The 13619-nt window shown below is 43.0% G+C and overlaps 1 protein-coding gene across 1 annotated transcript in view; it reads left to right on the top strand.

Moving 5' to 3' along the window:
- jag2b (jagged canonical Notch ligand 2b) overlaps positions 1 to 9536 on the top strand; it is a gene marked incomplete at both ends in the record, with an annotated part of 59249 nt that extends 49713 nt beyond the window's left edge. The window contains 11 exons of the mRNA XM_080745131.1: positions 31 to 144; positions 511 to 624; positions 1321 to 1437; positions 2481 to 2508; positions 3586 to 3671; positions 4770 to 4883; positions 5484 to 5599; positions 6854 to 7108; positions 7749 to 7880; positions 8432 to 8582; positions 8995 to 9536. Coding sequence (XP_080601257.1) covers positions 31 to 144; positions 511 to 624; positions 1321 to 1437; positions 2481 to 2508; positions 3586 to 3671; positions 4770 to 4883; positions 5484 to 5599; positions 6854 to 7108; positions 7749 to 7880; positions 8432 to 8582; positions 8995 to 9536 — 1769 coding nt within the window. The remainder of the gene's footprint in view (positions 1 to 30; positions 145 to 510; positions 625 to 1320; positions 1438 to 2480; positions 2509 to 3585; positions 3672 to 4769; positions 4884 to 5483; positions 5600 to 6853; positions 7109 to 7748; positions 7881 to 8431; positions 8583 to 8994) is intronic.
- Positions 9537 to 13619: the final 4083 nt, after the last annotated feature.

Below are 13619 nucleotides of genomic sequence, written 5' to 3'. Positions count from 1 at the left end.
CTTCCCCTCCCTCCCTCCCTCCCTCCTCAGATGTGAACGAGTGCAGGAGGAACCCGTGTAAGAATGGTGGACGCTGTGTGGACCTGGTCAACGACTTCTACTGCCAGTGTGCCGACAACTGGAAGGGCAAGACCTGCCACTCCCGTGAGTTCTGTCAAGCTGTGTGTGCGTGTGCGTGTGTGTGTGTGCGTGTGTGTGTGTGTGTCCTCTTGCTGCAGTATCTACCATATTCATGAGGCTTCATGAGACTGCGATTTGATATAAAACAATTAATTGATCAATTGACGGACATGCTCTTCAATGGCACAGAACCTGAACTTCTGAAGAAAAAATAAAGAACATACTCGTCAATGGCATCAAATGTTGAGATGGTGTACAAATTGAACCAAATGGACCCATTAGGGTCAGGGGTCAGCGTGCGACAACCAGGAGCACCCGGGGGTGCCTAGTAAGAGAGAACCCCAGCTGTGTTCATAGTACTGAGTGTTGTATGCACTGTCATTTGTCCAGGTGAGAGCCAGTGTGACAGCACCACCTGCAGTAACGGAGGAACCTGCTATGACCACGGTGATGCGTTCCGCTGCGCCTGCCCACCAGGGTGGGGAGGCTCCACCTGCAACACGGGTGAGGCCGGCTCGGGTGAATTCATGTAGTTTGGATGTGTTGTGTGTGTGGTTATCAAGATTTAATTTATCGTGATATCGTCCTCTGTCATGCACTGGGATCAATTCACTTTTCATTTGCTGAGCTGCATATCCGATACTACTTAAACCCTCTATAATTGGTAAAAGCTAAAAGGTACTTATAATATATGTACTTGATACAGTCTTTTTTCACACTCTATCAAATGTCTTTGCCAAAAAAATAGCTGATCTACAAGCTCGCAACGCATTGTGAGCTTGTAGATCTGCTATTTTTTGGCAAATGTTCCGTCCCAGGATAATGGATTTTGATTATCGCGATAATATCGTAAATCATGATTTCTTTTGTCACAATGATCGTGATATGACATTTTCATATCGTCTCATCCCTTGTGGTTATCTTCACTGGTGGACAAGGTACTCAACCCCAGTACTTGAGTCAAAGTATAGATTCTCTTGGTCTAATATTGCTCAACTACAAGTGAAAGTTGCTCACTCAAAGTTGGGGTATTGATAAAAAAAATATTTTCATTTACATTTTTTATTAAAAAAAAAAAAAAATGCTGTTTGAAGAGCATACTAGAACATATAAACATTTTTATTTTTGTTCCCCCGCCCTAATATATCTCAATGTCAATCTCGATGTCTGACTCATCTCCTTCGCCCCACTCTTCTGCAGCCAAGAACAGCACATGCGCCTCCAGCCCTTGTTCCAACGGTGGCACGTGTGTGGGCGGAGGAGACACCTTCGCCTGCATCTGCAAAGAAGGCTGGGAGGGCCCCACCTGCAGCCAAAGTAAGTTTCCCTTGGATTCAACTCACTCCTGTCCTATTTTGCAGTTTTGTAGCAGATACACTCATAGACCAGGGGTTCCCAAACTGAATGAATATTCTTTTAATGCGAGGCACCCCTACATTATCATTTTCGCTCCCAGCACCTTATATTTATAGCATATCGTCGTTGTTGGGTGGAAACCTTGTATGTCCAAAACCGTTCGTTTTGTATTTATCATCTATAAAATGTACTAAACTAGTGAAAACAGCCGATCTACAAGCACACAACGCCTCACATTTTGTGAGACAGTCTTGTATGATGAAGCAGGGCGTTGCTTTACCAAAAGACGTACACATTTGAAACTTGGAGAGACAAGGTTTCTGCCCGACAGTGACGATATTTTAGTGATTATGTTACGAGGAAAACGTTGAGATAATAGCCATTTTGGTTAGAACTGAAAATAACTTTGTACTTCAAGTTTAAAATGATACTAAATATGTTTGTGTCCAAATACATTCCAAATATTATCAAATTATCTCACGGCACCCCTGGACTGCCGTCGCGGCACCCCAGGGTGCCCCGTCACCCACTTTGAGAACCCCTGTCATAGACAATGCATGGCAAGAGCAAATTGGCTACTCAACATTTGAGAATGGCCTTCCTTAGAATATTGACACTCTGACAATGGGTGTTGCATAACTGGAGCGGCATGCATTCCCAGCGGACACCGTTCTCAACACGCATCAGCCTTGTCATGGATAATGAGTCTTCTTAGTTAGCAGACCAGTTCATAACATTAGCACAACTGTCTAAATTCATTCACTAAAACTATCGCCTTTTCCTTTCATGCTGTAGAAATAAAGCACTGCCTGGACTGATATTGTAATGGTAAAATAGGATTCATATTGTAATGATATCATAGGAAGGATAATGGACTGGTAGAATAGGATTCATAATATTGTAATGTTACAATGGGATTCATTTTGTAATGCCATAGGATTTATGTTGTAATATTGTTTGAGAAGCCAACGCATCATTTAGATTTCCCTCCATTCTACCCACAGATATCAACGACTGCAACCCTCACCCATGGTATGTATGTTTAGCATTCACAAAATAAAAAAAGACTCAAGCATTTCTATTCGTTTTTCTCACTGCATCTTTCTCACTGCTCACTCATTCACTCACACTCACTCGTGCTCCGAACCCACCCAAAAAGCACCCCTGCACATTCGCTTTATAACTTTTCTCGCCAAACCCAGTCACAGTGGGACATCTGGTCACCCTATATACTATGAGAATGCACGCGGACAACCTTTTCTTCCGCCCAGATTTGGGTGAGGGGTGGGGGGGTATTTGCGTCTATGGGCAGCCAGTGAGAACGGCTGCATTCATTAACACGGAGCAGAAGAAAAGCGGTCGTCGGTGCGCTTATGCTCACGTGCCCGGTGGGTTTCGTGCGTCACTCACTCTCTCAATCAAACACGGCACACAAAACGCTCCATAGAACGAATACGTCCTAAGGTTGGTGTGTGTGTGTGTGTGTGTGTGTGTGTGTGTGTGTGTGCGTGCTTGTCGGTGTGGGTGATGAGCTGGTAAAATCAGTGGAAGCTGTCCTTTTAAATCAAGCCTCAAAGGGACATCTCTTGGGAAGAGGTGTGTGTGTGTGTTGAGGGGGGGGGGGACGCACATTGAATGGGGGCAGGAGGAGGGTGGGAGATTTTGGGGACGGGGGAGACGGACGACAATGAGATCCCGCTGGACACAAGAGTCCCTCTTGCCCCCATGGAGGGATTGGGGGGGGGGGGGGGGGGCTTCGTCCATTCTTTCCCCTGCGACCTGGGGGTGGGGGGGTGGGGGGGTGAGTAGCTGGCCAGCGCCTTTGAGGAGGGACGGGATGGAGGGATGATGAGGGGAGGGGAGGGGACCGGACACGCCTATTAGCATCTGAAAGGTGTGGGGGGGGGGGGGGGGGGGGGGGGGGGGGCTGTATTGATGAATTGAATTGAGCCTTGTGACCCAAACCCCCCCCTCCACCCCACAGCACATACATACATACCGTGCTTTGTTGCAGCTGGAAAGGATACGGCCCTATATCTAATCGTTTCTCTCTCTCTTTCTGCGTTTCCCCTTTCCTTCCTGTGTCTTTTTTTTCCCCCTCCCTCCCAGCTACAACGGAGGCATCTGCGTGGACGGAATCAACTGGTTCCGCTGCGAGTGTGCGCCGGGATTCGCCGGACCTGACTGCCGCATCAGTGAGTGGCCGATATGACTTGATGATGGAGTTAAATGGCAATTTATTTTTGCATCTGGGGACTGCCGTGACTCATGAAAAACGACGGCAAACAAAGATTCTCCAATCTGGACGTTGGAACGACCGTGGCAGAGTTCCAGGGGGAGGGATGGCGAGAGGGAAGAATGGAGGACTGAAGGAAGAGGGCGAGTGCAGTGTTGATTTCGTCGACTAAAACTATGACGAAAAATTATTGTCGACTGCGGGTTTTTTACTGACGAAAACGAAATAAAAACGAAATAAAAACTAAGCTGTGATGACTACAACTAAGACTAAATATATTGACAATTTCGTCAGACTAAAACGAAAACTTTTCAGGTGACTCAATTATGACTAAAACTAAATTACATTTTATTCAAAAGACTATGACTAAAACTAAATCAAAATTTGCTGTCAAAAACAACACTGGGGGAGTGGCACACCTCGACACCTAAATGTCAGGCCCCGGGACGCCCCCTCCCCGCCCCCTTTCCAGTCCTTTAACCCCCAAGGGTCAGGGGTCGTCCCTCCTCCTCCATACTCACACACAGTGCACACACAAGAAGACAAATTACCCACTGACCCTGAAATTCTTCCCTCTCCTACTCTTTGTTTTGTCCCAGCCCAGTGTTCACCTTTGTCAGGCTTTGAATATCTATTTATTTTTTTCTCACACACGGCACTACTGTGTTTGCGTCTGCATTTGAAATCCGGGGGCGACAAAGGCTACGGAGACCACATCTGTATGCACACGCTTGACGGACTGCATAATGATACCTTTCCCTCAAGGAGCCGTGCAGCGCAAGCGACAAAAACGGCCCTGCCAAGACTCTTGTGAAAGATATTAACGTGCTGGCACGCGTGCACTTTGGACTTAGCGGCATACGTAGAACTGCAAAGAATTGACCCAACTATCCGTCATCTGATCTTTTTTTCCCCCCTTATTTTGTTGGGGTTTAATTTTAGAGTTCACGGCACTAATCTTGTTATTTATCATGACAGTCTTCCTCATGTGACCTGTGCTAATCCGATAATGATAGCGGCACTGTATAATGAGTGACACACCCTCTCCTCTGTTTAGACATCAACGAGTGTCAGTCCTCGCCGTGCGCCTACGGCGCCACCTGCGTGGACGAGATCAACGGCTTCCACTGCGTGTGTCCACTCGGAAGAACGGGCCTCCGATGCCAAGAGTGTAAATAACATCCATTCTTCTTTGATCACCGCCTCGTTGGTTTGATTGATTGATTTCATGCATGTTTTCGCCAATTCATTCATTCATTCATTCAATGATGCGTTTAGAGCAGGGGTCTTCAACGTTTTCAGGCCAAGGACTCCTTAGTTGAGAAAGAGATGAAGCCCCCACAACCTTTTCATAGATTCCATATAGTTTCATTGTTTGACAGCAAGATCAGATCATTCATGTTAATGTGCGTTTTCTGATATTTAACCACTTGAACCGTCAATACTTAATAAACTTGACCTTTCACTATGTACTTAGTCTGCTCTTTTCCCCCTCTACACCAAAGCTCTTTGCTGAAAATAGTCGATCTGCTGCGAGGCGTTGTGAGCTTGTAGATCTGCTATTTTTGGCTAAAGCGTCCATATTCTCAGAATATGGACGCTAGGGTTCAAGTGGTTAATATAAAAAAGGGAAAAAACAAGTTTCTATCATACAAAGATTTGGAGGACACCCTGTAGCAACTCTGAGGACCCCCTAGGGGTCCCGGGCCCTCTTGGTTTAGAGTTTTGGGTTGGTAAACGTGTGGATTTGTGTCTTTTGCTCGTTGTACAGTCATTGGCATCGGGAAGCCCTGCTACCACACAGGGCTGCAGTTCCCCCACGGGAGCCACTGGGAGGAGGAATGCAACAGCTGTCACTGTGGCAACGGCAAGGTCAACTGTACAAAGGTAACTACTCCCAAACTCCCAAAGAAACTACCGAATACTAGGGCATTCACGAATGGTGATTTTTAGATTTTTACAGGACTGGCCAAACTGTCAAATATTAAGTAAGCAAGAGGCAAACATTGTGAAAATAGCCGATCTACATGCTCACAACACCTCGCGTTGCGAGGCGTTGTGAGCATGTAGATCTGCTATTTTCACAATATTTATCTGTGGAACCGAGTCACATTAATACCCACAATTCCAAGTGCTTGTCAGGGTGGGTGTCCCCAGTTCAAATATGTTTATTTTGGGGGTCACGGCCTAAAAAGGTTTGAGAAGCCCTGGTATAGAGCATTAACAGATTCATCCACCAGGGGCATTGACAATTCATTCTTATGACTTCCTATCTCGCCAAGCTTTATAAACTATATATTTTTTAAAGAGAAAACCCAAAATAAATAAATAAATAAGCGAATATTCAACTTCGGTGAACAACGTCAAGTAGTGTCTTTGATATTCGAATATTTGGTGAATGCCCTACTGTCTACATATCGTCGCCGTCACCTTGCTGATTGATTGGTTGATGGATCCAGTGCAGTTGTTATTTTGTCGCATTTTCATTGGTTCAGCGTTTATAAAACCTAAACTCAGACCTTAACAAAAAAAACTAAAAACCTTTCAGAAATAGCAGATCTACAAGCTTACAACGCGTCTTGAGCTTGTGGATCAGCTGTTTTTGCTACTTTTGTGTGACATTGTAGTATGATGACAAAGTATCACACCTGTGCGAAGTGAGCGGTGCAAACACTGCATACTGTATCTCCTTGTATGGGCCATTCTGTCCGTTGCTATCCATACATGGAGAGCCTCCATCTCCATGTATGGATGTCCCCAGAAAAAAATGATTTCTTTTTTTCTTTTTGCAAATCTTTATATGTATTTTTAAAAGCGAACATTTGTAAGTCAAATATTTGCTTCCGGGGGTCCCTGGAACAACATATTTTGTGATGGCGGTCCGCGGCCAAATACATGTAATTTTGGGGGTCCTTGACATGAAAAGGTTTGAGAACCACTGATTTAGAAGAAGGATTTAGAAGACATTTATAGAATCGGGTCAAAAATTTCAAAGACTTGCAAAAGTTTTTCACAGGTTTTTCCAAAAATAGCAGATCTACAAGCTCGCAGCTGTGAGCTTGTATATCTGCTATTTTTCAATCGTTAAAGCATAAAATAACGGTTGAAGTAATAATGCCTCTGTTCCCTTTACAATGTCAGGTGGTGTGTGGACGGCGTCCCTGTCTGCTCCAGAGTTCAGGCCCGGAGCGCAGGCAGCAGTGCCCGGCTGGTCGGGAGTGTGTGGAGCACAGCTACCTCACCTGCTTCTCCCCGCCATGCCACCAGTGGGGCGTGTGCTCCGTCCTGGGACCCCCGCCGCCGCAAGTGCCCACCAAATGCCAGCCCAACAGTGGGCACCTGGACAACAGCTGTGCCCGCATAACACTCATCTTCAACAAGGATAAAGTACCAGCAGTGAGTACTAGTGGATGTCGAACTAATTATTATTTGGAATTATTATGTTATTATTCAAAATTTGGAACACATTTGCTCCCTCATTAGGACTGGGCAATTAACTGGACATGTATTGAAATTGTTATTTAGGGTAAGATTAGAACCGGCTTAATGTTACTCATGTAGGTTAGTGAAATAACCGAGAAGCACTTTTTCTTTTCTTTTTTTTTCTTTTTTTTTTTAGTTAGTAGTTAGTGTAGATCTTCTATTTTCACAAAAAGTTAGAAATAATCCTGATATTGATTTGAAGTGGTATCGCCCAGCCCTGCCCCCAGTGGTTCTGTTGGGTCAGTTCACTATGTGGCGCGTGTTTCTCCAAGTTTCAAATTTGTAGGCTTTTTCATAAAGTAAAGCCCTGCATCACCATAGAAGACTGTCGCACAAGACTAGTGAAAATAGCCGATCTACAAGCACACAGCGCCTTGCAGTGGGAGGCGTTGTGTGCTTGTAGATCAGCTATTTTCACTAACTGTAAATACTTTTTTTGAGTGAACACAGTGATGAAGTGATGACTGAAGTGAAGTGATGAACACAAAACGAACAGTTTAGGACATACAAGGTTTCCACCTGATAACAAGATATGGTGTGTGTGTCTTCCCAGGGAACCACAGTGGAGAGTGTGTGCTCAGAGCTGAGGTATCTCCCTGACACCCGGACCGTGGCTAAGGACCACGCCCTGCTGCTGCTCTGTGACCTCTCTCATTCCAACCAGGACGCTGTGGAGGTGGCCATAGTAAGTCACCGTCCAGTCGACACTCACCTGATCTTCAACATTGTTTCCTGCCTCCGCAAACCTTTTGGCCTTTCCTAAAAGTATGCATTAAGCAAGCAAAAAAAAACAAACATGAACTAGCGTTTTAAGTTTGGTTAAAGAGTTCAAAGTACTGTACGTCCTTAAACTGACAGCTTGATTTTGATTATAAAACAAAGAAATTATTCACTCATTGTTTTTCTATATATAATTTTGACCTAACCTAAACATTACATCTCATACCTCACACCCTTCAGCTACATGCGGTTTTAAAAGGGAGTATCGCACTTTTGTGGAAAATGGCACCTTATAGACGATGTGCTGTCAGCCACCATCACCACACTTTGTGGCGTGTTTCTCTTCTTCAGTATGGTTACTTGGACATGACTACAGCACACACATTCACATGCCACAAAACACATCTCGGTAGCAAAAAAGAAAACTTTTCAAAGGCACGCATATATAATTTACCTTTCTACATCCTGTTGTCTTTCCCTTTTTCTCCTGTTTTTCCTTTCCTCTGTGGTTCTTAGTCGTTCCAGCCAGAGGACCAACCAGATCACAGTCTGATCCAGGAAGCGGCCAGCACCATCATAGGCACCTTGTCCAAGCGCCACAATAGCACCGTAATGCTAGCCATCATCGAGGTCAAAGTGGAAACGCAGGTCATGCCCCCCTCAGTGGGTGAGTAATCGTTTAAATAGGTGTCCCACAGGGGTTCTATTTTGGCCCCATCCAATTCCTTATAAGAAGCCATTCAGCTCATTAGACTAAAGGCAGTGTGTGAACTGCTGGAACCAATTGCATTCATTAAGTGAAAAAGGATCATTAGAAAACTGTCAATAATGATGTGGCACACTGCCTGCAAAGTTTGGTTTTACCTCACAGGTCAAATAAATTGGAGTTAGTTACATGACATAGACCTGTTCATTTTTATGCCTTACTCCTTTACCATTGGATTTCACCAACGTGTAAAAATGTAGTTTTGGTTCAGTGAATAATCTCAAACGTCTCCCTTTCCTTTTCTATCGATGTCCATGTCTCTTCCTTTTCCCATCTTCCGTCTCTTCTCTGTGTTTGCGTTGGCGGTCGACAGACTACCTGGTGCCCGTGCTGTGCGTGGTCTTCTGCCTGCTGTGTCTGTTCTGCGTCATCGTGTGCGTCTGGTGGACGCGCAAGAGGCGAAAAGAGCGCGAGAGGCTGACCCGCGCGGCGGCCGACGACACCGTCAACAACCAGTGGGAGCCGCTGCGGCCGGTGGCCGCCCGGCCACAGCCACAGTCGCTCAAGGAAAGCAACAGGGAGGCGCAGCAGGAGCGCAAAAAGCTAATGGGCTCCTCCTATCGGACGTGTGACGGAGAGGAGGACGATGAGGAGGAGGAGGAGGAGGAAGAGGCGGAGACGGAAGGAGAGTTGGAAGTGGAGGAAGGCGGGGCGGAGGCGGGCAAGCGGTCGGCCTGTAAGTACTCTAAGGCTGCGGGGCAGTCCAACAGAGGAGGCGTGATCTGCACCTCGCAGAGTTCGGGTTCCCCCCCCAAAGCCCCCCATCGGACCCCCATCTTCAGCCCCAAATACAACCACTGGAATAATGTCAACGCGAGCTTGGCGGGTCCAGACCTCAGAGATCACTGTGTATAAAAACAAAGGACTCGCAAGATACAGCGAGCAAAGGAGCCACAAGTCGGTGACTCATCGTTCATCGTGTTTTTTGACTACAAGAGCGCGAGAGAGAAAAAAAAGGCTGAGTTTGAATAAGCCATTTTCAGTTTTTCATATTTTAAGTTCCTTCGTTTTGTCACTGTCATCTGTGAGAACACTTTTCTTTTGCGTCCGAGTGCGAGGACGAGGTGAACATCCTTTTTTTGGGGGGCTTTAGTTCACGTCTATATATTTTTTATTTTTTTCATTATGTACAGATGAGGCAGAACTGTTTCTGCGGAGGCGAAGAGAAGGCCTCAGTAATTTTTTTCGTTCCTGGAATTGTTACCACTCAAGCAATGATGACTGGTCTAAATGAGAAGCAAACTGAACCTGTATAAAGGAAGTTTTTGTTTACAATGATTGTGATTTTTGTTTGTCATGGGGCTCCTGTTCATGGGAAGGGGGGGGCACAGATTTCGAAAGGATGCCGATATCCTTTCAACGGACAGTGGAAGGGGTTCAAGGGGATTGTCATAACCGTGGTGACCCTCCCTTTTTTGCTCTGTAACTTCCTGGTATTGCCTGCCAATCCGCCTGCAGCCATCCTGCGTCAGCCTTACCAAAAACACATGGCCTGGAGAGGAGAAAAGGGGAGAGATGCCCCAGTGCCTAAAGCTTCATTCATACTCCATCGCACCACAGTGTGGCTTGCCGACAAGAACTTATTTTCAGTCAACGATGGGTCGCATTGCAGCGCGTTGTTAACCGGAAACAATATATATATATTGTTGGCAGGTAGCACTGTTGTACTATGTAGTATTAATTAGGCTTAAGACGTGGCCTTCCATTTACTTTTTATTTTCTCCCTTCCTCACGTCTCTCAGTTCATCTCGGCTGAAAGCTCTCGTTTTAAAGATGTTTTGCAGTATTTCAGTTGGTAGCAAGTGCCTTTTCCACGAGCCTCTACTCTTGAGGCTTGCAAGTCTCGCTGCCCAATTTGACTTTTTCTCGTTCTCGAAGGTCTCCGACAAAGAGAGCAATCGTACACCTGGAGAGTTCAGTTTCACAGCAACGCCGTTTAAGGTATTTGATCAAAGAAGAAAAAGGAAAAAAAAAAAAGATATGTGTACATATGTTGTAAATACTAAAGGAGTCGCTGTGTATATTTGAGTTTAGTAACTTAAAAAAGGAGTCACACATTTTTATTATTGTTATTATAATTATTATTGTTATTATGATTTTTATTTTATTTTTGTTTGTTTGTTTTCTGTTTTTTACAATGCCATTCCTTTTATTTATGCCAGTCGAAATAGGCAGGTTTTATAACAGAGAATCATATCCAGCCTCCCACAGTCAAGAAGCTTTACAACAAGGTACCACCTATGAAGGACTTTCTGAAGGGTTTATAAATGGTCAATGAACCTCAAGCCCAATTCATACTTTGTTGCACAACGGCGTTGCACATAAAAAATAGCAGACATAGAAGCTCACAATGTGTTGCAGAAGTGACAAGTTGTACAAGATACAAGATACTTTTATTGCCACCACAACCTGGTTGGTGGTATTTAGTTTCTGCACAGAATTTTGTTGCAGCTCTGACAAAACAAGATTCAGGACATAAATATTTACACCAAGTATTTACACCATTACCACTTACAACAATAAATGCACAAATACAAGAAAAACAAGACAGCCATTTAAGCTTGTAGGTCTGCCGTTTTCAGCATGCTACACCGTTGTGCGACGGAGCATTCATTAGGCTTCAGGCATGCCCCTGAGAGATGGAAGAATACAGTTTGGGTGATAAATGCATTCAGCAATCAACAACTCAGTGACTATTGGCTCTTGTACCTTTTGGTATTTTGGCCAATGCTCACCACATTGTATCTGTGGGGACCTGTTCATTGGGGCAAGTTCCTTTGATGTAATGTGAAATTAGAGCAACTCTTCAATTTGTTATAATAGATTTGAATGAATGAATACATTATATTAGTATTTACATGCTAACCCAAAACCAGTTATTCTTTTATCTTAATGCCCTCTCTACATTATATATATATATAATATATATTTTACCAGCTTGCACAAACTATTAAAAATGATTTAACAATGTCCATGCTAGCAAGACATAAGCAGAATTGTCTACCAAGATTTCAAACACAAATAAGGCCATTGCTTCTTTAAATATTATTGCACTTGTATGCATTGAGTAGACATACTGTACATTTGATAAATGTCTGCTGTGCTTGACCTGTGAGTGATTTAGAAAAGTGTTGTTATTATTTGGTCAGTGTTGGTATGATACTAAACACACTACTCTTCCAGTTTCATCACCATCAATATTTAACTGTCCATTCACTGTTAACTTGACACAAATGTAATGGCTGTCCATGAAAGATGTCAGTGATTTTGTATTTGAGTGTTGAATTAATGGCAAATGGAACAGGATTGTTGACAGTTACTATTGCAAAGCTCACAACATTATGGCCTTAAGATTCTTTTTATTTTTTAACTCGGACTAGTTGAGCCATTTGTAAACCCATCACAAACCCTTTACTTTCAGGTGCCTTAATGTAACGTGTATGCATTATTTGTGTAATGAATAGTCATCTTTTTATGTTAGTTTGTTTTCACTATTAAGGAAAGTAACTCTTTAAAAACATTGTGTGGTGTATTGTGGCGTGTTTTATTCGCCTCAGTAAAGTGCTCTCCCTGTTTCACATTGCTTTCATTGGAGATTTGATTCCCAGGTAATCCACAATGGCTTTTGGTGTTATGTATGTGAGCCATTACGTCAAATGTGGGTTAAATGATACATTGTCACGTTCACCTTTTTAGCCTGATGTTTTGGTTGAAGGCTTTAAAATGAAGCGAATTGTTTGTTTGCTATCATGCAGTTTTGTATTTTCGAGGTTCCAGCTCGAAATCCAAAATGACTTGCCTCAGAAGTTGTCAGATGCACCCTCCCCCCACTATTCTTAACAGTGTAATTGCCTCCAATTAATACCAATCATGTTTTCTCAAAGTGGGACATCGCAAAATAAAAAGATTGAAAAGCATCCCTTAACAAGTGGTGGTCAAAGATAAAACGGTGAACATGCATATGATGTATATTATTCAGAAAGGGGTTAGACTGGTTTATTATTTTATTTGTTATTTTATTTATTTTTTATTTTATGCTAAATTGCTTAAGTATCTTCCTGTTCAAGTTCTGATTTAAATTTTAGGTAAATAAATCAAAATTATTTATTGAAGCAGCCTGCAGTGTTAATAATATGACAATACAAAAGGTTGATTTAAAGTGATCCCTGACTAATACGACAAATATGCCTTAATACATTATAATTGTCCTCTATAACTACAATGTAAAATTAAAAACACCTCAATTATTTTATTTATTCTAGAAATAGCTAATCTTTCACTCAATAGGGGAAATGCCCGTCGCAAGTTGATTATGTCATAAATGTCAAGTGTGATCTATCCCTATGGAATTTATGGCATGCATGTGAAAATAAAAACAAACTTAATACTTCCTATGGTTAATATGAGCATCAAATCAATATTTCAAATGTTTTCGTGTTTAGTTTTTTTGCACATGCATGCCATAAAAATGACACATGACATTTATGACATCATCAACTTGCGACAGGCATTTCCCCTACTGAGTGAAAGATTAGCTATTTCTAGAAGAAATAAAATATTTAAGGTGTTTTTAATTTTACATTGTAGTTATAGAGGACAATTATAATGTATTAAGACATATTTGTCGTATTAGTCAGGGATCACTTTAAGAAAAACAACCAAAGTTGCAGCCCAAATAGGAGACTGCCAACAGGCATTTCAAATAAATCATGTCAAAACCTTTGGTAAAATGCGGTATACATGAGAGACCAGGAAATGATTTATAGGACAAAGTCACTTTGAGTTCAGTGGCTTCCATATAAGCAGCAAATGCCTCTTTCTCCATAGTTTCAACCCAGTTTCAAAGCTTTCCCCAGAGTCCTATATTAATGACTGTGAGGCAGAAAAGGTCATCTCGCACCAGACAACATAACATTCAAAACATTGTACAAATCCAAC

This window comes from Nannobrachium achirus (assembly GCF_963921795.1).
Source record: "Nannobrachium achirus genome assembly, chromosome: 16".
Classification (NCBI taxonomy): domain Eukaryota; kingdom Metazoa; phylum Chordata; class Actinopteri; order Myctophiformes; family Myctophidae; genus Nannobrachium; species Nannobrachium achirus.
Note: the sequence above shows the minus strand (reverse complement) of the source record. Positions and strands in the feature narration are given on the sequence as shown.